Source organism: Neovison vison, chromosome 11 (assembly GCF_020171115.1).
Source record: "Neovison vison isolate M4711 chromosome 11, ASM_NN_V1, whole genome shotgun sequence".
Lineage (NCBI taxonomy): Eukaryota > Metazoa > Chordata > Mammalia > Carnivora > Mustelidae > Neogale > Neogale vison.
The window spans coordinates 68,340,135-68,368,131 of NC_058101.1; the positions used below are offsets into that span (position 1 = coordinate 68,340,135).

Consider the following 27,997-nt stretch of genomic DNA (forward strand, 5'->3'; position numbering starts at 1 on the left):
TCTGCCCCTCCCCCTTCTCATGCTCTCTTTCTCTCAAATAAAATCTTAAAAAAAAACCCACTTCACACCCAGGTGGCTAAGATTAAGGAGAGATCATGTGTTGGCAAGAACACAGAGAAACTGGACCCCTCGTGCTGTGGCAGGAATGTAAGTAAAACAGGGTAGCTGCTTTTGAACAGTCTGGCAGTTCATCAACAAGTAAACACAGAGTGGCCAAATGAACCAGCAGTTCCACTTCTAGGCATAAACCTAAGAGAAATGAAAATATATGTCCACACAAAACTTGGACACACATGTTCACAGAAGCATTACTCATCACAGCCAAATGGTGTGAGAACTCCCCAAATGTCCGTGATATGGAGGGGTCATCGTGGGGCCATATTCCACAACACGCAAGACCCCTGGAGACGCTGTGCTAAGTGAATGGAGGAAGCAGACATAAAAAGCCACATGTTGCTAAGACGCCGTCCACCCAGAAAGGACAGCGCCACGAACAAATCAGGAGGGGCCAGGGGCTAGAAGAAGGACAAGGGGAGTGACCGCAAATGGGGATAGGCTTTCTTCTGGGGTGACAGAAAGTTCTGGAACCTGGTGTAGAGGTTCTGGTCTAGGTTATACAGTGCACTTCATGCCACTAAGTGGTACACTTTCAAAGGGTGAATTCTAGGGTGTGAGAGTATGAGGCTGTTTTTTAAAAACATGAAAACCGTGAGGTAGTTGCTGGCATTCTGATGCATAACCATCAACAAAGTGCTCCGTGAGCTGGAAACGTGAGCGGTGACGCCAAGTGGCTCATGATCCTGCTTGTTTTAAAAACAGTGTTTATGTGAAAGTGTGAGGTTTCCTAGAGTCCCTCCAAGTGACCACTGCTCAGGGAGAAGGCTGGGAAGTGGAGTTGGGGCTCTGCAAGGACACGCTGCCTGTGTCACCTCCAGGCTCTCAGGCAGGCCAGACCCATATCACCCAGATGGCAGTGGCTCCTCAGGGCAGGGCTGGGGCTCCCCAGGGCAGGGGAGCATCAGTACCTCTGGGGCACTGTGATTAGAACGCACATTATTTCCGCTCAAGAAATCCATGCAACAAATGGTGGCTGTGGTTCTAGCCCAGTCCCATGTCTGCATTCCCATCCTGGCACCCTGGCTGAGGGAGGCCAGAAGAGGGGCCGACAGCCAAGGGGACTGTACACACCATGTCTGGCCCTCTAATTCAGTGCATAGTTAAACTGGTTTGCAAACTTCTCGTGCTTCTTCCGGTCCATCTGATTCATGACTGTGACCACTCTTTGCACAGCAGCCCTGTGGGGAAAGCAGAGCAAGAGGAGATCAGGGAAGCCTGGCCAGGGCTCTGGGCTCCGAGCGTGGTCTGGCTGGGATTAGGCCCTAGTCCTCAGTGGTTGCCTCATGCAGACTGCTCAGACTGTGCAGATGGGCAACACAGCCCAGAAGTGGCTGCAGCTTACCTGTCCGGAGCCTAAAGCAACCCCATGGGAGCTCCAAGCCCCGAGCCCCCAGGATCCCAACCTCACCAGCGCCAGGCTGCACCACAGACTGACAGCAGAGCCTGCCCAGCAGGCCGGAAGGGGAGCAGACCGAGGGCGCAGGCCCCATGCACAGCGCCCCAGGACAGAGCCACAGGGCAACACCGCAGGCCTGCCAGTAAAGACTCGAATGGGCCATCAAGTGTGTCTCGCTGCCCAGCCTGTCTGCTGCCTGTTCAGCAGGGCCCTGGGCCCAGGAGGAAGCCTCTGAGGTCGCCAAGCAGTGATGCCCTGCTGCCCCCAAGTGTCAGGTGACCACTAGGTGCAACTCCGGGGCTCAGGCACCTGTGGCCCTCCAACAGGATGAGCTCATGGGGCTCCCTCCTGTCCGACCCTGCGTAGGCCAAGTACGTGGTGATGCTGGCCAGGATGGACCTGCCTCCTACGGCCACCGCATGGAGCAGAATGCCTTCCAGGTGTCATCTGCTTGAGAAGGCTGCCCCACGAGGATGGCCTGATGGCACCCATGACGTGTGCATAGATCCAACCAAGGAGCCCACGGCCTCACAGGGTTTCCTACAGGAGCACCCTGAGTGTGCTCGTCTGGCTAGCCCCAGTGGTGGGCAGGCAGTGAGAGCACTGGCTGGCAGCCTTCCTGCCTGAGCCCTGCCAAGTCCCCAGCCGCCAGGCATGTCCAGCTGGGCTCTGGAGATGCCCCATCCCAGAGCCCCCTCCCTGGCAGCACAGGCCAAGGTCTGCTAAAGCAGAGACCCACGTGGTGTTTCCCATCTCCCCAGTCTCGGCCAGCCTCCCCTGCCCACTGTCCCCACGCGGACACCTCCGGGCACGATCACAAGACAGCCCCCCCAGGGCCAGCTGGCCCTGCACCAGCAGCCCCCATGGAGGCCTCCCCCCACCACCAGAAAAGGAGGGAGTGCTGGCTGGGCAGTGAAGCTCATCCACCACCTACGGGGTGACCAGCTTCAGGCCCCTCTAGTGTCCCCAAATCCAGGGGCGGGGGGCAGACATGGGGCGAGTAGCTCTTACTTGGCGAACACCTTCTTGGCAATACGTGCGCGGGCAGTGTTGGCCCGCCGCTTCAGGTCGGTGAGGCCAGGATGCTTCCTCCTCTTGCCCTTGCTGCTCCTGCTTGACCCAGACGAGCCAAGGTCCACTCCAGTGGCAGCCTCCACATCTCTCATAAACTCGGGGTCCTGCCAATCTGCAAAGGGACCCCAAGATTTCAAGATACTCCTGACCCTGACCAGAGAGCCTCTCTCCCGAGCCCTGACCCGTCTCGGCCCACTGCTGGCCAGCAACAAAGGGGGCAGACGGCAAGGCAGAGCTGCCCACCCATCCTGGGCCCACAGGTCCCTGTGCCACCAGATGCCAGAAAAGAGTTGGGAGGGGACCCAGAAGCTTCATCTGGTGTACCCACTAGCCCCCCAGGCAGGAAGGTAGCTGAGATGGGCGCCAGTGGCAGGCTACTTCCCAGCCTCCAGCAGGACTGGTCCACCTGGCCCCCAATGACAGCGGCCAGACCCATCTGACGACTGGTGTTTGCGTGCAGCAGGGGAGCAAGGGCCCAGCGCTCAGGACAGGCTGAGCTTTCTTTTTTACTTGTCCAAAGAGGACTTGGCAATGGGCTTCAATGAGGGAGTCAGTTTACCAGGGCAGTTCTGTTCTTCCTGCTACGACCCAGGTCAGGCAATGCAGCAGGGGACGCTGTTCCACGTCCCACAGAGCCTGGCCTCGCCAGCCTGGGGCTGCACCACAGCCAGGCCAGCATGCTCATTTGCCAGGACCAAGGAATGCTTTCACTGTCTCATGCCGGGGTCCCCATGGCCCCACTCATGCCCTGGCTTCTCCTTCCCATCCTGGCTTCAGCTTTCTGGTCCCAGTAGGAGAGGGCCTACGTCTGGAAGGTGGGGTTGGGCTCTGTGATATCAGGCGCATCCTGGTCAGGAGGGTGACAGCACAGCCCCCCTCATGTGCCCAGACCTTGGGCCACTGAGCCCAGCTCACAGGAGGGTGCCAAGCACCCTACATGCCATTGGTGCCCAACATGCCCACTGGAACCCCATGGAACATGCGCCCCAGACAGATGGCTGAGCCTCCCCAAGTTGATTTTTTGAAGTGAAGGAGTACAGGGCCGCACAATTCAGATCCAGGAACGATTAATCCGAGATTAAGGAAAACTGTCTAAACAGTTTATCTCCCATAATAAGAAGGCGCCACAGTTTAGGGGCCCAGTGAATGGAGCAATTGTTTAAACACCACGGAAAAATACCGGCGGCCGGGAGAGATGGAATGAGCATCTCAGTAAAATGAAGGAGCAATTTAAAAGCCTTTGAGGAAAATCAATAGCTGCCGGGGCCGCACGGCCTTCCTGTGCGCTGGCGGGCCTGGAGCTTGGTGCATTGTCACCAAGGTTAGCGCCGGGGAAAGAAAATTGCTGCGCGTGCGAGGGAGGCGGGGATCAATACTGTAGTTAGTAAAGAGATGCTATTTCACATCTGACTGGCCAGCGCCGGCCCGCGGCCGCAGCCCGATACCTGTTGTTAACAAGTCACCGAGGCCTGGAGAACCAGATACTCTTCAGAGTTGACACAAAAAATACGCACTTAATTTGCTACTGAGTGTGAGCCACCAGGGAAGGCCTCACCCCATGGATTAGTAGGTCAGGGGCCCCTCCCTGCTGCTGTCTCCAGCCTGGGGGCTCAGACACAGCATCAGCCTGAAATCTCAAATCTGTCAAAGGGAAAGACCCCACTAATGACGATAAACTCCACCTGGCTGGGACCCTCACGTGCAGGCCAGCATTGCCCCCACGCACATGGGGGCTCCGGGTCCACAACGTGGCTTTCTTGGGACAGGGAAAGCCCCAGGTGGCCAGGACCTCCAGACCCTAGCCCAGGCTTGACAAACCACAGAGACTCCGAGACGGGTCAGAGGTGTGATGGGTAACCCCCACATTCTGAACATACCCACATGCTTCCCAGACAGTGACAGCCACTTCTAGGGGACACCATGTGACCCTGCTATTCAGGGGCCCTCAGGAGTCACAGGGTGGCCAGCCTGTGGCATGTGCCCAGCACAGGGCACCGACACACATACTGTGTTGAGACAAGTTCCCCAAGTTGTCCTGAGAACACTTCTGCGGTTCAGGGCCTGAAGCTAGTCTATCAGCCAGAACCTGAAATGGCCTCTGTGCGGAACTGGCTGCCGAGTCCTGGGGCTCAGGGCCTACCTGGGACCTTCTTATGTCTGCCTGGGCATGCACACATGCATGCACATCCCACTTGGACACCCGTGTGCACACACCCATGCACACCCCATTTGCACACCTATCCCACTCACACACCTGTGCACACGAGCACATGCACTCACAGCTGTGTGCACACACACATGCCCCAAACCTCCCATGCTACAGAGAACCTGCCACTCTCCTCTCTGGAGCATGGGCTTCAGCCAATAGCCTTCTTACCTTCATTCTCCAATTTCCTTAAAAACGTGATTCAGAACCCAGACCCGAGCCACCAAACAACATGATGGTTTCTGGCCATGAGTCCGTTTCTCCCGGGGGGCAGCAATATGAAAACCTGGCCCAACCAGAAGCCCATGTTCCCCGGGGTGCTGCCATGAGTTACGAACACACTGGAGGCAGCAGGTAGCCGCTGGGTCCCAGGCTATCCCCCCACACAGCACCCAGCCGTCTGCTCTGGCCCCAGACCTACCTGCATGCCCCGCCCCCTTCTGCAGCCGCCTCTGCTCCCAGGCCCTGTCCTCTGGCTGGAGGGGCCGGCCCATGTCATCTCTGGGGATGATCTTCCCGTGGAATGGACACTGGGACAAAGAGGAGAGCAGTTCTGGCCACAGCCACCTCCCTCACTCCGGCCACCTGGTGCTCAGCGCAGCACAGGCACAGGAGGGGTTGTGTGGGGCAGGCATACAGGAACCAGCGTAGAGCACTGAGGTCCTGGACATCAGACCCCCAACCCCAGGCACGAGGTGGTGGCAGAGCAACGCGGGCCAGCCATGGACAAGCCCTCTCTGAGGAGGGGCCCCATCAAGGGCCACAGCTGACTTCACAGGGGCCGGCGAGAGCCCAGCACTCCATACAGCCACCCCATTCCAGCGGCAACCATGCCCATGTGTGCCTGTGGTCCTTGCCAGCCTTGGCTGTCACCTCACCTTTAGCCGGTCCTGGCGCTCACAGAGCCGGCCATCGGGCCTCGGGGCACGGCACCGGTGCTGGACGGGCTCAAACCTCCCTGCAAAGGTAATGGAGCGGCTCTGCAGCATCTCTGAGACAGCGGCACTGTCCACTTCTGTGTCCACTTCGCTGGGCTTCCAAAAGCGGTGCTCAGAGTCACACCTGCAACACCAGATTCTCAGAGCCACCATGGGGAGGCTGCCTGGCACGGTGGCGGCAAGGCCAGGCCAAGCAGGGCAGTCTGAGGATAGCGGACCCAGACTTCTGGACCCTGTCACAGGTGCCACAAGCCCAAACTCAGAAAGGGTCCTCCCCTAACCAGCCTCCATGGCTGCCCCCAGCCTGCCAGGACTGCAAGCTCCCCAGCAGGTTAACCAGTGGATCCACCTGTGCCCCCTTCTTATCTGCGGCCCCCAGAGGACAGCGCCGGCTGGCACAGCACAGGGACAGCTCCGGGAAGTCCTCGCAGAGCCCCAGGCCTGGCCCACGTGCAGGGTTGAGTCAGAGCACTGGAGGGGCGAGGATGGGTCAGGAAGGGCCCTGGGCCCAGGCAGCCTAATCCTTCACACCCCATGATGCCAGACTGTAGGAGGATGGTGCAGGACGTCTCCCTAGGGAGTCACAGGAAGGCTCAGAAGAGGTCTAAAAGGTGCCCCCTAGCACAGTTCTGTGGTCCTACTAAAGCCTGCATGTGGTGATCGCCCCCACAGGGAGGGTGAGGCAGAGCTAGGCCCTGGGCCCGATGGTGTTTGTGGGCCGGGGAAAGGTGGGACCAGACACACCCACACTCACTTGAGGATCTTCCCCGGCTGCTCCTGGCCCCAGTAGCACAGGTCCACCCCAAAGGGTACAACAGGTGCCCGGGCCCGCTCTGCTGCCAGCTTCCCGGCCTCCTCGTGTCCCATAGGCGTCCTAGCGAGGTCACAAGAACAGGACATGCTGACTGTGCATGCAGGAGCTGCCACAGGCCCCGTCTCTCCCTCTTGTCCTCTGCTCTCCTCAAGACACAGACCCCGGGGGCGCTGGGTGGCTCAGTGGGTTAAGCCGCTGCCTTCGGCTCAGGTCATGATCTCAGGATCCTGGGATCGAGTCCCGCATCGGGCTCTCTGCTCAGCAGGGAGCCTGCTTCCTCCTCTCTCTCTCTGCCTGCCTCTCTGCCTACTTGTGATCTCTCTCTGTCAAATAAATAAATAATTAAAAAAAAAAAAGACACAGACCCCGAGGTCAACACGTCCAAACAGTGACCTCTGCCACCTTGGGCTCGGGGTCCAGGGCAGCCGCTGGGTCCTGGCACCAAGCCCAGAGGTCTTCAGGGAGCTCTGCAGGGAGCTGGTCTCAGATCTTTGGACTTCTTCCTGGGTCTGACACCTGTCCCCACCAGCTCTCCGAGGACCCCTCTCTCCCATGCAAGCCAGAGGCACAGACAGTGGCAGGTGCTCATCCAGCCCGGGGCACACCCACAGTCACCCCCACACAGCCAGAGGGGTCTGGGCAGCCTGCACCAGGCAGAGGTAGGCATCTGGAGGTCACCTGGGGCTCGGGGCAGGGAGCGAGCGTCCACGTAGGTGGTGATGCTGGGCAGCAGCAGAGGTGGGGTCATGCGCCTCCTCGTCCTGCCTTGTTGTCCTCCTGGCCTGCAAGCCCCGGGCAGTAGGGTCCTTCTCCAGCCCTGGAACACAGAGGAGCTCTTCCTAGCCACTGCTCCCATGACCCCAGACCGACCCCCAGGGGCACTATGCTCTATCTCTACCCTCTGCTGATGGCCCAGCAGTGATGACCCATGTCAGCCTGCAGCCAGGCTCCAGCCAGAAGAGGCCACCACGCTGGCGCCTCTGTACACCTCCACCGGAGATGGCCAGAGACGAGGCTACCAGGCTGCAGAGATTTTAGGCCAGCGTCCATCCCAAATACTCAGAGTAGGGTGAAGGGAAGATTCCTAGCACCATAGGGGCCCTCCCTGGCCCCCTCCGGCCCCTCTCTGCAGGGCCTATGGCCACACTGCCCCCGTGCAGGCCAGGGTCCCAGGGCAGCACACAGTGTGGGTGGCTTCAGCAGAGGCGTACCACCCCAAACTCGCCGTGGGAGCTGAGGTCCTGTGGGCTGAGCACAGTCACATGTGAGGACTGTGACATGCCAGGAAGGAAGCTGAGCAGCATGTTCCAAACAGAGGGCGAGATGTCCGGCAGGTCAGGTGTGTTGCATTCTCCCCAAGGGCTGTGGGGCCCGGAGCACACTGGAGCTTCGGAAGAGGAGGGGAGAGCAGAGACTTCCCCACAATGGACAGCGGTAATGACTCAGGGACTGCAGCGGGCGCCCCAGGCGGTGGGCACCCCAGGCAGCGGGCATGGGATGAAGCCAGATGGCAGCTTTCACAGCTCAGGTGCGGACACTGGATGTGCTGCATACCAATGTCAGCATCTTCGCTACTGGCCTCCAAAGCACAGAAAAAATACCTGGAGTTGGGAAGCAGTTGAAGAAATAAGACACCCAATTTTGCTGGAATTTGGGAACTACCCAAATGGCCCACTGAGTGTCAAGAAAGAGACAGAGAAAACATGGCTGGCAGACTTACAAGGAAACTTAAGGACGATAAGATGAAGAGAAAGATCCAAAAAGCTTCTAGAGAGGAACAGCAGAAAGGGCAAAGGACATGCATCCCACCGACACCAGTGTTTTTAACAGTGACCGTGAACGTGAAGTCTCTGGAGCTCCTCCTGAGAAGCTTGAAAGAGAAGACGAGCTAGAACTTTTTATCTAGCTCACTAGCACCCTGTGGTGCCTGTGAGGGACAGCCTCACACACATGAGACCCTTTCAAGAGCCACAGGAAGGCCTGCTTTGAAAACACTCTCCGAGCGAGTCATCAATCCATCTGTCAGGGAGGAAAGGGAGTTTGGGGCAAGGCTTGCAAGCAGGAGCACAAAGTGATACCTCTGCCTCTCACTGCACACCTGGCACCAGATCTGAGCTGGAGTGAGCAGGGTGCTGGGCTGGGGGGGTCGCAGAGGGGAGGGCGGTGCAGACAGTGTTACGGGACCGGGACCGTGCACAGGAAACATGAAGATGAACCTTTCAAAAATAAGGGATAAATCTCAGAAAAATCAACGCTCTTACAATTTTATCAATATTGATGGAATGTTTTAAAAACTAGCAGAGGGGCACCTGGGTGGCTCAGTGGGTTAAGCCGCTGCCTTCGGCTCAGGTCATGATCTCAGGGTCCTGGGATCGAGTCCCACAACGGGCTCTCTGCTCAGCAGGGAGCCTGCTTCCTCCTCTCTCTCTCTCTCTGCCTGCCTCTCTGCCTACTTGTGATCTCTCTCTCTGTCAAATAAAAAAAAATTAAAAAAAAATCTTTAAAAACTAGCAGAAAAAATATTAACCTACCAAACAAAAGGTGGGGAAAGAAAACCCAGTGGGTAATAAAGTGTCTGGAACATCGAACAACCAGAAACAATTCATTAAACAGATTAAAATCAGCTAAAAGGCAGATTAGTTCTAAAACTTTTAGCAACTTGTGGTCCACACAAGACCCACTTAAACAGTCAACAAGACGATGAAGCTAAAGACAGCCATGCAGACTCACCCCGTAGAGTGGAACAGAGAAAGCAAGGACAACCGTGTCTCCAGAAAGACCGGGTTTCAGGCTCCAGACACACAAGACACAGTACACGTGGTAAGTGGCTCAGGGGCTCGCCATGGCCGGCTCTGTGGACCCTCACACAATAGACCAAAAAGGCCAAATCCACAGCCACATGGGACTCAGCATCCAGGAAGCCCTTCAGAACACACGCGTGCCTGACAGGACCACAGGCAGGAGGACCAAGGGGACCTCAGCGCCCCCAGACCACATTCCTGGGTCAGGGAGCAGCCAAGAGCCGATCAAAGGGCAGTGAAGACCCAGATGTCAGAAACCTACACACACACTCTGACACTCCCTTCCTGAGCACACAGACTTGCGGTGTAGATGGCCCTGCTGAACACAGATCCACCTAGCACCCTCCAACACCAACTCACGAACACTGGATTTAGAGAGAACAGGAAGGGACGTGGCAGCACCAAGGACTAAAGCGTGTGCTTTAGGCGTGGGCTCTCTGCAGCAGGGGCAGCTTGACCCGACTCGGGGACGTCCAGCCCAGTCCCCCGCAGCATCACGGGCAGCAGCGGACGGGCCCCTTTCTGTGCATGGTCTCCCTGGCATGTGGCCCACACAGCTTCGCAGGGGCTCCAGAAGCCCTTAGGCCCTGTGCAGGAAACATGTGCCCGCACCTACTACAGATGCCCGGCAAGCCCGCCCGCTGCCCTTTCCCAGGTTCCAACAGCTGAGAGCAGAGGACAGAGCTGCTCGGGCATGACAAGTCCGCCAGGGTTGGGACCCCAGCCCAGATTCCATCATCACCATGCCGCCTTGGCCCCAGCTCCCCGAAAGCCCCCAACACCCCCACTCGGGATGTTGACAAGACGTATCACTGACTATGCAGAGCCTGTCGCAGACAGCCAACCCCACGAGTGTGCACAAGCCACACACATGCGCCCGGGGTGCTGGGGGAGGCTGATAAGTGGGCATTGTGGCATTTAGATGGATACAATCACAGCCAAAGGATCAATATGTGAATTCCTAGGAGTTACAAGAATGAAATATATTTTTCATTGATTTGTTGTTTTAAACCATTAAAAAGATGGGTAAGCGTGTTAAAGCAGAGTAAATACTCAGGGCGCTAAAAAAAACACGACCATTTTCACATTGTTGTAGAAAATCAATCTCGTTGACACACACTTTCAAAGTAAAACCCCAAAAAGCAGCTGGTATGCCTCAGCCAGGGAGAGAGCATTTCTGGCAGAGCCGGCCACTCTGCCATCAGACGGGTACGGGCCCCAGTACAGGAGCTGGGATCAGATTTACTCCCACCGTTGCTTTTAGAAAGAATCCTACAAATGCCCAAATCCCCTTTTTTGTTTAAATTGACCAAGTGGCACCCATTTGCCTGGAGCGCTAAGGCAGACAGGGCGGGAGCGATGAATCGATAGCGGGAAATGGAGAGGCTGCGGCTTCCGCACGGAGTTAGGCCGCCGAGCTTGACATTATTGATTTTACCTAGTTCAGCTGGCCTTGTAATTAAAATGTAAATTTGAGAAAGAGATTATGTCCTGACAGAAATGGTAGGATTAAGGGGAAGATAAAAGCCCCTCGCTGAAAATTCACAGAAAGAAACGAGAAAGAAAAAGCACCAGCTTCCGCAGCCGTGTGGATTTAGACCAATCTACTGCGGGTTCACCTGCATTTAATTGAAAAAACAGAGGCAGAATATAAACCAGCATTATGAACTGCTTCGGCTGCCACACTTCTGTGTCTGGAAGCCTCCAGAGCCCTGGGGCCTGCGGGGGCTCCCAGTGGGATTTAGGGTGGTGGCAAGGGTGGGCCCACCGGTGGCACAGCTGTCTCTGGGGTCCTCCCGACCCTCGAGACCCTGTGGCCCTAGTCCAGCTGGGTCCATCACCGCCAGGCCCCCGCAGCCCACCTGTCTGCAAACACAGACCCATGTCAGCCATGGGCATGACCTTCTGGCTTACACACAGGATGTCGTGAGCAAAGAGAGGGGGGCTGGCAGCAGTCTTGCCTCTTTTCCTGGGCTCCTGAGGTACCCTCCATGGGCCAGGCGTGGCTATGGGCACCAGGGACTTGGGCCCTCCTGGCCTCACAAGGAGGTGGCGTTCAGGTGCCCTGGGAGCCCAGAGCAGGAGGCAGCCTGCACACTGTCAGGCTTGCAGACTATAGGGATTGGCAATGTCTCCGTGGGGACAGCTCATCTTTGCTCCCTCGTGGCTGGGGCCACGACTGGCAGGTCCCCTTGCCACGGTGCCAGGGCTGTGCGGAGTCCAGGTGCATGTCCTGTGAGCATGGTTGGCCTACCCAGCCTGTCGCCCAGTCCCCTCGGCCACTCCTGCTCAGCACCTCGCCAGTGGGAGTGGCGGCAGCCCCACCGCGCCTGCTGGAGGCCATGGCCTCTGTGGCACAGTGGATGTGGAACAGATGAAGCACTCTATGGACTGTAGCCATGCTCCCTGCTACAACCAGAGCTGGCTACCAACACAGCCCTAGGCCGAGCTCTCTCTTCTGCAGAAAAGGCTCCATGCCCTCCAAGCAGGATGTGCCAAGGACCAGGCCAAGTGCCTGTGGCTGGAGAAGGCTGAGAGGACCAGCTGAGGGTCAATGCAGGGGTCCCAGGCCCAAGGGGCAGGGCCCGGGGTCTCTGAGCCCAACCTTTGCTGGATGCGCTGCTAGCCACAGGAGGTGCTCAGACTGGGCCTGCCCATCACCAGACTCCTCCGCTGCAGAAACCTGGAGAAGCGACCACAGTGCACCGTGTGCGAGCTGCTCTCTGGCAGTCCTGGCCCCCCTGCCCACTGCCCACTGTCCCAGCCTGGGCACAGGCAGCCTCGGGTGTGGCTGGGCTTCTGCTGGACTCTGGCCTAGGCACAGGAGGGCACTCACTGCTCCTAACAGATGCCTTGGGCAGCCCTCAGGTCCCTCGTGGGGGCAGGTGAGGCCTCTGGCCACAGGGAGCCCCTGATCCAGGGCGGTGGATGGGGGGACGGCAGCATAACCGAAGCCATTTCAGGCACAGAACACAGAGGAACGAAGGGCAGGAGGGGTGCCTAGTGGTTAGAGGAAGACCTGAAAATTAAAACGTGAAGGCCTGCATGGCTGGGGCAGAGGGCAGGATGGGTGGCCGCTGCTTCCACATCCAAGCTGGTGCTTAGGGAGAGAACACCAGGCTGGCAGCCAGCCGGCAGGAGAGGAACCAGGGCTCTGCCAGCGGCAACTGTGAGGTCTGGATGTGCTGCTTTGCGTGCTGCCCCTAACAGGCCCAGCTGAGCTTCCTACCATCTACACCCTGTGGAAAAGTTCACATTTCATCTTATAGATTCAGAGACAAATCGACTAGTCTGTTTCTCCACAAAAGCCACGGATCTTGTTTTTACCGGCCTCCTGTGTGTGTGCTGGGTGGATTCCACGGGTCCACACCCCCTCTCACCAGACGGCCACCATGTTGGGGTGCAGACGTGCGAAAGAAGGAAACCCCAGACAGGAAAGAGAAGTCACAGCTGCTCAGTCTACACTGAGTAGTCTGAGCAGTCACAGCTACACAGTCTGCACTTCCCAAAGCACAACCCTTCGCTGCCAAGAGCTACACAGGAGCCCTGGGCCAGCGGCACAGTCTGTGACTCCACAGGTGGTTAAGTGGGGACACCAGGGCCAATGAAGCCTGAGGACTAAGGAGCTGGTGAACGGCCAGCAGTCTCCTGGCACCTCGAGAGTCAAACCCCATACCCACAGCACTCTCCCCAGGGCACAGGAGCCATCCGGGCTCTCTATCCGCTCTGGGGTACCCGCACCTCTCCTTGACTCGCTCCCCTGTGCTGAGACCTGTGTATCCCCAGCAGGGCTGCCCTTCATGGAGCATCAGCCTGGCTGTGCCCAGTGAATGAGTGCTGGGGCCTGCCCACCATGAACAGGGGGAGCCCACGGTGGGGCAGGCCTCAGGGAGGAGCCTGGCCCAAAAGGACCTGGAGCACAAATGGGGAGAATCCCATGATTTTCAGTGACCGCTCTGCAATGTTAGCAGGCGGGGTGGCCACCATGGCTGGCTCCCCTGCTCAGTGGGCCCCAGACCCCAGATATAAGGTCACGCCCTGAGGGTCAGCATCCTTAGCAGGAACCCCCACCCGCTCCCATTGCACTCACCGTACTCAGGCTGCAGGTGGTCAGGGATGCAGGCCTCATACCCCTCCTTCTCTGGGACCTCGACAAAGTCCCCATCATCCTCATCCTCTTCCTCGTCCCCTGGGGCTGCCACCTGTGGAAACCACCCCCCAGACCTGCCTATGAACAGAGCACAGAGGCCTGGACATTCCCAGTCCTGCCTCTGCGGGTCAGGCATGGGCTGCACCACAGCCCAGAGACCAAGGATTGTCTCCAGGCCTGGTCCCACTCCTGAGCTCATGCCAGATCCACAGCTCCGAGTCTAAACCATGCTCAACCTGCTCCACCGCCTGGTGCCCTTTGAAATGCTGGGAGAGGAACGGAGTGAGTGTGTTTCCAGAGCCCCAGGACAGGCAAGGCCGCCCCTGCCTGCAGGTCGAAACACAGCATCTGGCCGTTCTTGGGGCAGCTCTGGGGATGCTGGTGTGACTACAGCATTTCTGAAATATTCTGTCCTTAAGAGTAACTTGTTAAAAAGCCAAAAAGAAACAGTTTCCTTTCAATGATGCCTCTTTCCCCACCCAGGTCAGTGTGGTGAGGGGTCCAGAGCTACCAGAGGAGCTGGGGGCAACCTCCACCCTAGCCTGCCCAGAGGGCCTGAAGAACTAACTACAGGGAGCTGGCTTCCTTCCACGAGACCCGGACCCCTGCCCCAAACCCACTGGCTAAGTAGCACCTGGCCTCTCCATGGAGGTCCCCACGGAGGAGTTTGGGCCACCACACACTGGGGGAGTCAGGCTGCTGCAACTGGCCCCACATTCTCAGTGACCCCCCAGGGGTCAAGCCCCAGGATGGGACTTGGGGGACAGCAAACCGCAGGGATTGCTCCTTCCTGAGAGGGTCACGGCAGGGAGGAAGCAGGAGTGCCTGCCCCACTGCCAATCCACCCCGGAGCACTCGGGGGCCAGCTCAGCCTGACCAGGACATAAACCCCGCACCACAGTTTCAATCCCCCATAAGGAAACACTCAGGATGGGGAGCCCTGTTGGATAAACGCCAATCACGGAGGCAAACTCTGGAGAACCTTGTGACATGCCTTCACTTCTGAAGTCTTTCTCTGCAGCACAGCTCACAGGCACCGGTGAGGCCCAAACGGAGAATGGACAGCCAGGGCGACACCGGGGGTGGGAGGCCACCCCAGGCTTGGCTGAGTCACAGACGCCGGCAGCTCCCCCCCCACAGCTGCCCATCGCCACAGAGCCAGGCCTGGTGGCAGCCACCAGCAACCACGTCTGTCTGCCGTACCTGCAGCCCAGGACGCCTGCCCCCCGGAGGCATAATCAGATGCAAATGCACTATGTTTGGGCACAACCCACGGCAGTGCATCTGGGAAGCTTGGCAGACATTAATCATCGGAAACTGTAATTTTTTGTTATCAGTCTAACACTGATCAAAAGGGAAGCCTGTCTCCACCACTGACCTGTGAAACGTCCCAATTATACTCTTTGGAAATGACAGGGGCACTTAACTCCCGAGCTGGGCAAATGACGGCGATCAATCACGTTTGAATAACAATGAGCCACGGACCTGAAAATTATTTTTGTATAGAATCTACCCAGGAATTTATGAAAGGTGGAAAGCAGCCCAAGGTTTTAGGGCATTACGGTTCTCGGCTAGTGCAGTGCGTATCAAACACTAAACAGAATTTATGTGTTTTAATTTTCTAAAAGGTAGATGTGGACGGGGTGCTACAATGCATAACAGAGCGCAGCGGGTTTTAAATATGGGGGTCATTTTCATAAAATATTACGTTCACCACTCACACCCTTCAATTTCACCAGGGACTTTTACTAAATTTTCATTTCCTAAAAAATATTCAGCTGCTTAGCTAACTATTAGGAATTACACCCTTTTTCTCCCCAACGAAAACTGTTTATTCCCGTGATGAAATACGGAGCCCAGGCGGCTCTTTGTTCTTAAATTAGCACCGACAACGTCTGCCAGGTCGTACCCACCTCCAGGAGGACCCATGGGGTAAGAGCTGCCCCCTCAGGGTCCCCGAAGCCGGGCCGCTGGCCTCTGCAACAACCCACCTGTGCACATGAGCAGGGAGCTATCCGGCCACGGGTAGCCCCTGGACCCGTAGTGACCCCGGGCCAGAGACAGACTTTGCTGCTAACACCAGATCTGCAAATCCGCACTCCAGAGCCTCCGAGTTCAACATGGAGTTCCTGGGGCTGCGACAGTGCTCTGAAACCCCCAGGCCATGGGGGAAGAGCAGTGACATCTGTTGTCCAGATGCAGAGGAAGCCCCTCGACTAGGCACAGTGGTCGTTGCTCTGACACCTGTGTGTGCCCTGCTCCAGGGCCTCACACCAAATGCTAGCTCAGAGAACAGAACACTGCCACCAGCCAGGCCAGAAAGCCCTCTCTAGGACCCCAGCCAAACAGCATGGCCTGGGGAAACTGAGGCCAGCAGGTAGGAGCCCACCGGAGCCAGTCCCGGGGTGGGACAGGGAGGTGGCCAGAATCCAGACCTGAGGGAGGCAAGGCCCTGGGCAGGGCGTGGGGCAGGGGTGTGTGGACACCCTGAGAACCCTGGGAAGGAAGAAGATCACGCCACAAGGAGGCAACTGGTTCTCAAAATGGGGTCCACTTACGAACTGTTCTCATTCTGCAGTTCCCCACCCCGTCCCTGCGGCGTCTGGGCTGTGCACCCACCTCCAACAAGTGGAGTCCCTGGGAAGGCGGTCAGAACCCTGTGGCCCACCAGACGCCTCCCACACCAGGAGACGCCAGCTGGCTGCAGCAGGGAGGCGCCAAGGAGGCCTGTGGGCCTTCCACCGGTATCCTAAAAATGGATTTGCATCCACAGTTAAAAGGATTTAGAAAAATGAGCTTCTAGGATCATAATTAAACAAGCAATAAAACGTCTAAAATATACAACACAATCAGCTTACAGCAGTGGGGGTATCAGGGTTCCTGATTATTGGAGGAGGAACAGGAAGAGCGACCTGGTCTGGGAGCGGGTCTGCCCGCCAAACGCACGAGATGCAGCTGGGACTGTTGAATAAATTTTGTACGATCTAATTAACTCGGTGCGCAATCTCAATTACTTTTCACCCAAGAAATCACTTTTGTTCAGTTTTATGTGTGTCTGTTTCCCTTTTTAAAAAAAAAAAAAATGATGTAAGGCCTCGTCAGACAAGTGAGCTCCAAACTGCATTTGTCTTTCAGCGGCTTGATGGCCATGCATTTAAAACCCCATTCTATCTTATAAACTAAAAATTAAACGTGCTCAGCTGTGATGGTCGTCATTGCATCTGCTATTTATATGCTAATGCCCTCCCTGGAAGGCCGTGCAAATTGCCCAGCCCAGCCAATATCTCATGTGCATCTCCAGTGGCTGGGGACGCGCCTTCAGAGGGCAGAGGACAGTGGGGCTGCGGGGCTGACTGGGGCAAACACAAGGGAACAGGGACCCCAGGCCACCACCACCCAGGCCACACAGAGGCCTCTCAGACGCAGACCAGGCTACATGCACATGGCCTCCTGCTCAGGAACGAGCTGATGCACAAGCGCCACCGTGTCCAGAGTGACTGGCACCCCCTTTCTTGTCTGATCCAAATGGGCTCGGGATGCAGTTCCCCAGGGCTTCGCCTTGGTGACAGGCTGCCAGCGGCGCATGTTGTGGGGCCATGGGATGCCTGGAGGTCCGTGTCCAAGGCGAGGTGGGGTCTGGGCACATCCGTCCCCCAGCACAGGTAGCGACCCGGGAGCCGCAGGCGGGTAGCCTCTCCCCTGCAGCCACCTGCCCTGGGGAGGCCCGTGGGAGCGGATGAGCCGTGGGACAGGATGCCAATAGCATGACCACGGAGTACACAGTGCTTCCTGGTTAGAGCCAGCCACTTCCCCGGTTCTCACCACCCATGGAAGCGGCACCCATACAAGAACAGGGAAACCTGCTCCCTCAGCCGAACCTGCACAGGCAAAATGCAGGTGACCAGTGGCCTCGGAGACTGAGACTCACGTGACTTCCCCTGGACTCAGTTTTCCCACCTGTGTAATGGGGAGGTGACATTACCCACCTCCCAGGGCTGCTTGTGGGAAGGTGTTTAGGGGCAAGAGGTGCACAGCAGCATAGGGCGAGCCTGGGCACAGTAGGGCTGTGCTCCAGGGCCCTAGGGCACAGGGGAGAGGGCTGGCCCTGAGCAGTGGGGAGCCTATGTGTGCTCTCCCAGCACCGGTGAGAAGGGCGAGGCGTGCGGACCCCTCCCCCAGCTCCAAGCCCTCAGCCACAGAGTGGCCTTCAGTGTGATGGAGGGAGCCTTGTCTCCAGGAAGGTTGTTTACTGGCCCTGCCGAGCACAAGGTCCCCACTGCCGGCTGATTTAGTTTCCCTGCCTCCCTGGGGTGCCTGACTCGTTCAACATTTCATTCCCTAGCTTCCCGCTCTGTCCTTTTCACCTACAGGGAGCTGGCGCTCACGTGGTTCCCACGGTACAGAAAACTTGTGGGACACGATGACAGCAAGAGCGTCCAGGGCCCCTTCCCGAGGCGGGAGGAAGTTCTTCCGCCAGAAGGCCCGTCCGCTGGGGAGACCGCTTAGGCAGGCAGGGGTGGCTGGCATGGGAAAAAGCCTCCCAGAGCCCTGCAGGGTGATGTCTGCTTTTGGAATGAGGATGTGCTGGCTGTCTAAACCTTGTGGCCACTGTGTCAGATGGCTGGTCGGTGAGAACAGAGACACCCACACAAGCATCTCACCCACTTAAACCTACAACCCAGCCATTAAAGAAAACCCATCTTCCTGAGAGTTTACATAAACTGATGCTTGAAGTTAATTTTTTCAGACATATTAGTTGGCAGGAAATTAATATTTTGTTAATTACACAATACAAAATAATTGGTGATCTTGACTACATAATTAAACTGCAGGCAATTTCAAAGTTTACAAAGGATTTTTATCAGTGTAATGAATGTAGCAGGCGCGGATTATTACACTCCCCACAGCAGCAGGCTGGAGACTAAATCTACCCAATGATGCTCCACATCGATCTATCTGAGATTTATCCCCAGCTGCTCCCAAACACAACAGAGACACACTCTATAAAACAAACAGTTAAACGTATTTAAACTGGCTTAAATACTTCTCAAAGTCGGAACCTCTGTGTCAAAGGGAAAGCAGTATGTACAAACCAACAGCAACCCCAAACCAGAAAGGGCCACCTCCCAACACCCCCACCCCAAGGGCTTGTTCCCCATGGGCTGACTGCAGCGGCATACCAGCCAGAAGCCCTGTGTCTCATCTCCGGCCCATCCGTCTGAAGTTCTCCAATACTGAATCCCTCGTTCCCAAGTCAGCACCCCCAGCTCAGCCTACTGTGCACAGTTAGGACACTGAGCCCCTGTGGGAGGGGAAACGCTAAGGCAAACCATGTAGGGCAGCTCGCTCATGATTTCTAGAGACTGCAGTGGTTCCCGCAGCCACAGGCCCTTTGTGGAGCAGGAGCTGATGGGCAGATACACTATTCTGGGAAGCGACGCTCACCTGAGCAGGGCGCTGCCACTCAGCTACTCGTGCCCCAATCGCTTCATCTCCAGGTGCCGCAGCCCGCCAGTGCGGCGAGCACAATCTCCAAGGATTTCAGAGCAGTTCCTTTTTTCAATCAGCTTGTGGAGAAGCGTCTGGAAACCGTCAGCGCACTGACAGAGGCAGGAACGCTCCCTTCCCACTGCGCCACCTTCCCCCAGGCAACCCAGCGACTGGCTCAGTTGGCCCTGCTGTCCCTGTGCAGGAGGGGCTGGGCCCCTTCTCCCACAGCGCTCCTCTGGGTTGGCCTCCCACCCTTGCCAGCGCCCCCAGGATCCCCGACGCCCCTAGTACCCCTGATGCTCCGTGGAGCAGCATGGAGCTGCCCCCACCGGCTTGGTTGTCTGAGGGCAGTGCAGGAGCTGCCCAACAGTCCCAGCACAGTCAAGGCCCTGTGGGGGCCCCAGGGGTCCATGTGGGGATAACAGCAGCCACAGCAGAGCTAGCAGCCCAACCCTGGCAGTCCCAGGGCACCCAGGGCAGGGCTACTTCCACACGGGGAGCCTGAGCCCACTCTGTCTCCTCCAGACCTTGGGGCATCTGGAGAGAGGCCTCCCAGCTGCTGCTCACTGGCTGCCGCAGGCTGGAACCCACCACATGGAGCACCTTGTGCCTCCCGCTGGGAGGCTGCGGCTTCCAGGGACACGCGGACCCCTGCCTCACTGGGTCCATTAGGAGATGGGCCCTTCCCCTGGAGGCTCTATAGCCACAAGGCAAGATGGTTCTTCTGCCAGCTCTAGGCTCGGGGCCCTATGGGCCCCAGTGGTGCTGTGGCCCCAGGCCCAACGGGACAAGGTCATGCTGCCCAACCAGCCCTCATGGCTGCCAGGGCTCTCTCTAAAGCCCCTGCTGCTCTGAGGGTGCCTCCCAAGCTCCTTCCCAGTGCAAGCCCCTGCTGGGGGGGGGGGCTGGTCATCAGGGCATCATAAAGGGGGCACCCAGAGGAGCCAGCCCGATTCCCCACCCCTCCCTGCTCTCAGGCCAGCCTCTGCTCTGACGCCATGATCCTGGCTTGTCTAACATTCAGAGCTAAATCCTGACATGCTGGGAAGAGCTGACCAGATTACCTCCCTCTTGAGACCAGAAAATAACCTTCCTTTGCTGTAAAAAAAAAAAAAAAAAACAAAAAACAAAAAACAAAACCACCTTGGTCAAAATTCACAAAACTAACTTCTTAATGAGGTCACATCCCCAAAACAAGGCTCTGCAAGTAATCTTGTGCCCACAGAAACCCCTCTAGGACATCGGCCAGCAAATACCAGGCAGCATGCAGGCTGGGCTCCCTGCCCAGAACGTTCCTCTGATGCTACAGCTTTGTGGAAGAAAGGCAAGACCGCCCTCTGCCGGTCTCCGGGGACCCCCCACACATGCACCTGGAGGACAGCGGGGCAGATGCTCAGAAACACGAGGGCAACAGCCCTGCAACAGGTGTCCAGTGGTCCTGGAGAGATCAAGGTCACTAAGGTCCAAGACCCAGCCTGTCACCTACTGTCCATCCTAGATCTAAGTGGCTCCAAATCTGCTCTCTTCCCCACTGGGGAATGCTGTTCCTCCCACCACAGAGCTCCTGCTGGAAACAGTTACATCCACCGAGAGCCAGGGCCCTGCTCAGTGGGCCAGGTCCGGGGTCCCAGCACCCTGGCAGAGAGGGGCACTCTGGGATCTGCCTTCTCACTTCTGAGAGGCCAGCAGCTGTGCTGACACCCCGCCACCCCCGCAGTCCAGCTCTGGCTGTCCCACCCTACTGGCAGGCCCTGAGAACACCTACAAAGGACACAGCTCTCAGGTTCATCCCATACATCAAGGTCTAGGTCCTGGCACAGGCCACGAGAGGTATCTCAGGAACTGATAGACTTCACCTGTGCCCCATCAACAAGTGTGGGCCTGTCCCAGCTCTACAACCTTGCCCCGTGACCCAGCACTCAAGGTGACCAGCCACTCCCGACCAAACCACATGGGGCCCATGAGGTGCCACCCGACCAGCAGACACCTGGCCTGGACTGGCTTCCCCAAATGGGGCACCAGGCCACATGTTCACCCCACCTCGCCGCCCAGGAACTCCTCTGTGGGGCCCTGCTTGGGAGGGCCTCCCAACTCCCCAAGCCAGGGACATGGCCCTCTGCATAAAGCTAAGGCCAAGTCCTGATTCTCGGTCTGTCACAAGCAGTCTGACACCAAGCGCCCTCGGCTGCAATGTAGGTGGAAGGGATGAGGCCCTGAAGCCTGGAAGGCCCTTACCAGCTCACAGGAGGCTCTGCTGGAGTGCTCGGGGGGCTCAGGGTGCAGCTGTGCAGTGGGGCTAGACTAGGTCTCAACTCAGCCCATGGCCAGCTACCAGATCTCCTCCAGGGCCCTGGGATCTCCCTCCAGACTAGATCACTACCCCCCACACCCCAGCTCTGCCACTCCCTCCTGCCGTAGACCCTGTTCCAACCCTTCATCCGCAGGGAACCTGTTGCTCTCTGGCCCCCAGGGCCAAAGCTTCCATTTCAGGAGAGGAGCTCCCACTGAAGTAGGAACCAGAATATTCCCAAAGTCCAGTGATGCTTGCTGACTCAGAAAAGAGCTCAAAGAGATCTTTTTGCTGTCACCCCTCCCCAACCCAGTGGTGGCACTCACCTCCCTCCGACGTCCCTCCTCAGGCTTAATGTCCAGCTCTTCCGACCGCCGCAGGGTGGTTTCCAATTCTGCCTTCAGGTCGATGGCAGCTTCTAAGTGCCCACCATGGATCCCCGCGCGGGTGAACAGCTGCCAATGAGGGGGCGCATCACTTGGGCGGACCAGGGCACCCTCCCCAACCCCCCAACTCACCCCTGCACACCACGTGGAGCACATAGTCCTTCCCCACCAACCTCCCCACCCTGCGTCATCCCTGCACACCCCAGCACATGCGACCTCACCTGGACCCAGGATGGCACAGCCCTCCCCACCCCCCTGCAGCGTCACCCCTGCACACCCCGTGGGCCCCTGACTCTGCCCCAGGACCCCGGCACACACAGACCTCACCTGGACCCAGGAGCGCACAGCTGGCAGGAACTTGTTCTGGATAAGCTTGAGCGCGTCCCGGGCTGACTGGATGACGGCATGGTTGTCCTCGTCCTCATGCACCCTCAGACTGTCTGGAACAAAGCATGAAGGTCACTGAAGGAGCCAGGGTGGGTCACCCAGTACCGCAGAGGGACCACCCACACTGCTGCCCACCCTGCCCCAGCCACTTTCTGCCTGGGACCCTGCACCTCATGCCTGAGAAACAGACGCGCTACTTAAAGATCTGGCTTTGGTGGGGACCATCTCCCCCCGCACACACTAATGCCTCCCCCCACACCACACCCCAAGGCCCCACACGGCTTTCACACAGATACACAAGCCCCAGGCCAACCAGCAAGCCCGGGGAGCTGTCAAGCCCCCTCCCCCATACATCCCATACCGGGGCTCAGTCACACGGGCCCCCCTCTGCATCCTGTCACCTGATCTGTCTCTAGCTAGGCACCCCACCTCCTGCACACGGCCTGCTCCCTGGCCCCCAACAGCTGTTAGCTCCCTGGGGCTGCTGACACCCAAGAGGTCCATGGGCAGCAGGTCTTCACACAACTAGGCTGACCAGCCTTCCTCTGTGAACACCCCTAACGGGCCCCCAACCACCCACACCCCACATGCTGCCGGGCCATACGGGGCCCTGCCTCTCACATGGCATCCTTGCAAACGTGATGGAAAGCCACAATCCAACTACGTTTCCTTCAAAGCCAGAGTTGGGGGCACCTGATCCCTGACATTCACCCTCTGATCCCGATGGGCCGGGGACCAGGCACTGCAGCCTCCCCAAGGGCTCTCCAGTCCCCCAGAAAATGAGGCCAGCCCATCACAAGGAGGATCTCAGGGTGGAGCCACGGACACTGAGCCTTAAGTCACCCCTCACCCCAACCTTGGAGTCTCTTCCCTGCTCACCGTCTGGGGAAGTCTGGGCTCTCAGCAGCATCCCTAAGGCCCATGGCTGAGGGGAGAGAGCCCTGGCTGGCCAGCAGGAGCTATCAGTTACCTGAGGAGAGCTCCACATTCAGCATGTACTTGTGGGAACCCAGCCCATGGCACCGCACGAATTCTTCCTCGTCGCTGTCTCTGTCGCTGTCCTCCTCCTCGTCCTCCTCCTCCTCTTCATCCTTGGCCCCTGAGGTGGTCTGAGGGGGCCCCGCCCCACTGCTAGCTCCTGGACAGCTGGCAGAGGCAAGCAAGGTCTTGCTACAGCAGGGCTGCTCCTCGTCTCCGTGATTTCCGGCACTGGCCCAGCTAGAGGCACTCTCCACAGACACATCGAAGGCCACTGTGGGCAATGAGGCGCCCACGCCTGTGGCAAAGTCCAGTGGCACCAGTAGCCGAAAGCAACTCTCCACCTCTGTGAGGCAGCGCCGGATCTCCTCGGCCATTTCTGCAAACACACGTATGGCCTGTTGGGGCCACCAGCACAGGGCACTGCCTCCCCTGGTGCAGGGCCCAGGATCAAGGGTAGGGCGATGTTCCGGGAGCAGGTGGGCCCAAGGGCAGGTGGGCTGGGGGGTGACATGTCACATGGAAGTATAGGTCTCCTCCTGCCCCCCAGCAGAGGCCAGTGCCCTGGGCGTGCAGAAGCTTGGTGACTACTGGGAAACCACCAGCTCAGCAGCACGAGGCTGCCCTCTGGGACGTCCTCAGAGACACGCTCAGGTCTGGACTTTGGCCATGAGGGTCACGGTGCCCCGGACACTGAGTGGGATGTGCCACCATGGACAGAGCTTTCGGACAAGGGAGGCCCGTGGGGAGCCATCAGGACACACACCATTTCCCAATCCTCCCTTTGGAGCACATCTTGACCATTCCATTCCTGCCAGCCACTTGCCGATGGGATCTGCCTAGGGCCAGCCAGCACCCTCCTCAGGTGACAGAGGCCTGCTTCCAGGCTCCCCCTAGGCCAGGCGAGCCAGAAATGCCTTAAGCTGGCGCCTGCCCGTCATGGAAAGGGCCGAGTGCTCAGAGGGATCAGGTTTTGGAAGTGGTGGGTGCTGGCAAGAGGAAACAAGGGCCATGAGATGAACAGACACATATTCCCTGCTTCCTCCAGCAAAGAGACTTTTCAGGAGTCATGAAGGAGAACTTCCATTCTTCACCACCAGGGGGCGCAGGAGAGACGCGGCCACCCAGAGATTCCTGAGACCAGGGCTCAGGTCTGCCCTAACCTGGGCACAGAGGGTGGGCTGCACAAAGCCCTGGTGCAGCACAGCAGGCCCAGCGCCCTCAGGCCTGGTAAGTCACTCACCCTCCATCTCCCTGATGGCCCGCTCAGACTTCTCCCGGTAGATTCTATCCAAGCGCTTCTGCTTCTCCTCCTCCCGCTTTCTCTCTGCCACAGTCCGCCCACTCACATCCTGAAAATCCACCTGGGAAATTGAAGGGGATGTGAGATCTGACTGCACAGAACACAAAGAAAGTAAGTCAAACAGACCTAGGAGACGTGCCAGCACAGAGCCAGATCCTCCGGGTCCCTGGGGTCCAGCGCTTCCAAACACAAGGAAACACATTTGACAGCAATGATCGATCCCCAGCTGAGCACAGCCAGCCCACAGTCCAGAAAGCAGCATGCCTCCGAGAAGAGTGTGTGTGCCAGGGAGTGGAAGGAGCCACTCGCCCCACCCCGGGACCCAGAAATACCCCAGGAGGGGACCTGGACATGCAGTGTCAGGCAGCATGCTCAGGCTGTAGAGGGGACCAGCCAGCTGCCCAGACAGGAGGGCAGGGGTGATGGCAGCCAATCCTGGTGGGTCTCATGCACCCAGGACCACCAGAGCCCACAGCAGACCCAGGAGGGACTCAACTCCAGGACACAGAACAGGGCTGCATCTGAGAAGCTAACCCCTTTCTCTCATTTGGCTTTCTGTGAAGTCGGGACCAGAGTCCCAGCTCTCTCCACCCGGACCTGCCGCCCTGCTCCCAGGAGCCCTGCCCCCAACACTGGCTGGCCCTGAGAGGCAAGTCTGTCCACTAACGCAGCACAAAGCGTGTGGCCTGCCCACCTGTTTGCTGTGTCTTAGAAAGTGGTAGCCAAGAGCCAGCTTCTTGTAGGCCGCGCCGTACTTCTCATTCCACCCTTGGATAGCCCGGGTGGCAGCCTGTCGCAGCCTCTGGGCCACCTCCCTGGGGGGCGGCAGGGGCTGCTCATGGTCAGTGCCCAGTGTGAGCTCCAGAAACTCCTGGAAGTTGGAAACAACCAGCATCCTGAACTGGTGGGACCGAGCGAAGAGCTCATCTATGGCCTGGAATGCGGAGAGGCGGATCTCGGCATGGTCCTGGCTCAGCTGGGCCATGAGCAGGTGGTAGGCATGGCTGAGTTGCTCCTCCGAAGACCTAGGGACACCAGTCATCCTTGCCAAGGCCTGATCCTGTGTGTGTACACAGTGTGCAAAGCAGCAGGGACGCACCCTCTCCTACTCCCCTCCCCTCGGTCCAGAGCAGGCTGGACCAACGACTGCCCTCAGGTTCCCGCATGTTTCTGTATGACCCACAAGCAAGAATGGCTTTTACGTTTTTTAATGAAAGAATAATACTTCATGACATGTGAAAACCACGAGAGCCAGCGTCAGTGCCCATCAAGTTTTATTGGGACACAAGCACAACCGCCCCGTCACATCGTGCCTGTTACTGTCCATGGCTGAAAGGCCATCGCAGAGATTTTATGGTCTGCAAAGCCTCAAGGAGTTACAGTCCGACCCGAGCAGAGACCCCTGGTCTCCAGCCTCCCCAGCAGGCCAGGGAGGGCACTGAAGCAAGGAGGAAGGGACCTGCCGCCCCTCCCCCCGCAGAAGCCGGCATATACCCTGCCCCCTCCTGCCGCCCCTCCCAGCTACCTTCCCTGCAAAAGAAGCCACTGCTGTTCTGGGTCTCCAGGGAAACCTGATCTGGGCTGCAATTTTTTTGTCAAAAGCTAAAAACTTCATTACTTAAAATAAGGACAATCAGTGAATTTCAACTTTGTTCCAGCTGAAGCCACCTTTGAAGTGTTCAAGCCCAACACGCCCTCCCCCTCAACCTTGGGACCACTGCCCCACAAGGTGACTGCCCACCAGAGCTGGGACCTGCAGGGTCCTGGGGGAAACATCCTGGGCCTTTCCTTCCCTGTACAGAGGCCATGGTGGGGGCAGACGGGCAGGGCTGACAGACAAAGGTGGTGGGAGTCCTGCCCCCAGGAGTGTCTGGACCTGCACAGCCAGCCAGTGTTGAAATGCTGAACCTTAAGACATACTTGCAAATTTTCTTCAGTTCCTTCATTTTCTCAGGACTCAGCTGGGGTTCTCCCGAAGTCGTGAGCTCTTCAACCAGGTTGGACAGTTTCTGATCCATATCTAGAAATACGCGTGGCAGAGACACGGAAGGACCACCTAGCCTTCGCGGTCTGTTACACGTTTCCTGAGCTCACTGTGTTGGGCATTCCGGGGGGCTGCAAGGCTTGCCCCTCCAGCCCTAGCCTCTGATGTGACCTGGCTGCGGAAATACAACGCAGATGGTATTCTGGGCACAGCATTTTGGGTGGTAAATCAGGAAAAGCACAACAGAAGAGTTAACTCTAGAGTCCACATGTGGGAGGTACCTCAGCAACCCAAGAATTCAACTGCCTAGATAAAATTTAAATAAGTTTTTCCCAAAGGTGCCTGTGGCCCTTTCTCCCTTCAGCACACGGCTCATTCACAACCCACAGGAAGCCTCTGCAGACAGCAGAGTGAGTGGCTATGGGCCAGAATCACTTGCACCCAGAACTCCAGGGCTGAGCAATGCATCAGGTTTGCAGAAAGGGAAACGAAGAGCGAGGCTGATGGCCCAGGAAGTCAGTCATTCAGCAGGAACTGAAACTGGGGGCAGCACGGGGGTCAGGCTGGCTGGGGGGCTGCTTTATTTGGTAGGAGGGGGACTGCTTTATTTGGTAGGAGGGGCTGGGCCCAGCACTGTACAGGCGCCCCTCCAGGAGCCACTCTCAAGCAGTAACCTTTGTCACTGACACTAACTCAGTACCCGCTTGGCAGGTGTAGGGAGCTGCTCATCTCATCTGAGCACCCTCCCGGTATCCCCCACTGACCATGGGTCCCTCCCATGGACTCTGCCAGAGTTCCTAAGCCCAGGGCACCATGGCCACACAAGACAGAAGAGGGGGTGTCCCAGAGAGGAGGAGAAAGCAGTGACCAGGGAGGAGAAAGTGTCCAGAAAGCGGAAGGGGTGAAGGTTAATGTCCTAGCGAGAAGAAGAAGGGGACAGTGGGGTGAGGGGAAGGAGGGGACCGTGTAAGGGGAAGAGGAGGAGGGGGAGGGGGCGGCGGATGAGGATGGATAGGTGTCCCAGGGAGGGGGAGGAGGGATGGCATCCTGGGTGGGGAGAAGAAGGGACAATGTCCTGAGGGGCAGGGGGAAGAGAGACAGTGTGGTGGGGAGAGGAGGAGGAGGTGGTGGTGGAGGTGTGGGAGGGGGAGGAGGAGAAGGAGGAGGGATAGTGTCCCAGGGAGAAGGAGGTGGTGGTGGTGGTGGTGGTCGAGGGATGGTGTCCCAGGGAGGAGGAGGAGAGATGGTGTGGTGGGAGAAGGTGGGGGGGGGGAGGGGGAGGGGGAACAGTTTCCCAGGGGAGGACAGAGAGGAGTGGGAGGTGGGGGGGGAGTGTCGGGGGTGGGGGGGAGGAGGCGGAGGAGGATGAAGACGAAGGGGAGTGGAGGAGGAGGGGTGGTGTCCCAGAGAGGAGAAGGATGGAGAGTTGGAAGGGGAGGAGGACGAAGAGTGTGACGGAGAGGAGGACGGCGAGGAGGGAGGAGGAGGGAGAGGACGAGCGGTTGGTGTTCCAGGAAGAAAGCGGGGCTGAGGGGCGCGTCCTGGGGAGAAGGACAGAAACAGTCCAGGCACCAGGCCGGCCCTCAGGTCCCCAGCCCGGCCGCAGCCCCTGCCCGGTATCGCGACGACCGCGACACCTACCGCGTACCAGGCCGCTCGCCTCGCCCCTCCCCTTCCGGCAGG

General features: G+C 58.1%; 1 protein-coding gene across 4 annotated transcripts; it reads right to left on the reverse strand.

Annotated features, from left to right (window-relative positions):
* On the reverse strand, positions 1–27,985 carry UVSSA (UV stimulated scaffold protein A). Of its 4 annotated transcripts, none has more exons than XM_044267963.1 (14): positions 27,956–27,985; positions 26,251–26,489; positions 25,025–25,355; positions 24,271–24,391; positions 23,020–23,406; positions 21,990–22,102; positions 21,603–21,731; positions 13,437–13,548; positions 7,224–7,362; positions 6,486–6,605; positions 5,672–5,855; positions 5,215–5,323; positions 2,525–2,699; positions 1–1,295 (listed from the first exon to the last, which is right to left on the reverse strand). In XM_044267963.1, exons 2-14 carry the CDS (start codon positions 26,346–26,348, stop codon positions 1,202–1,204), a joined length of 2,112 nt encoding a protein of 703 aa, XP_044123898.1. In that variant the 5' UTR covers positions 26,349–26,489; positions 27,956–27,985; the 3' UTR covers positions 1–1,201. The 4 variants fall into 4 exon arrangements, with proteins under 4 accessions (XP_044123898.1, XP_044123900.1, XP_044123899.1 ...); XM_044267965.1 differs by having other exon boundaries at positions 26,251–26,350; positions 27,963–27,970; XM_044267964.1 differs by having other exon boundaries at positions 26,251–26,350; positions 27,956–27,970.
* Between the last annotated feature and the right edge of the window lie 12 nt (positions 27,986–27,997).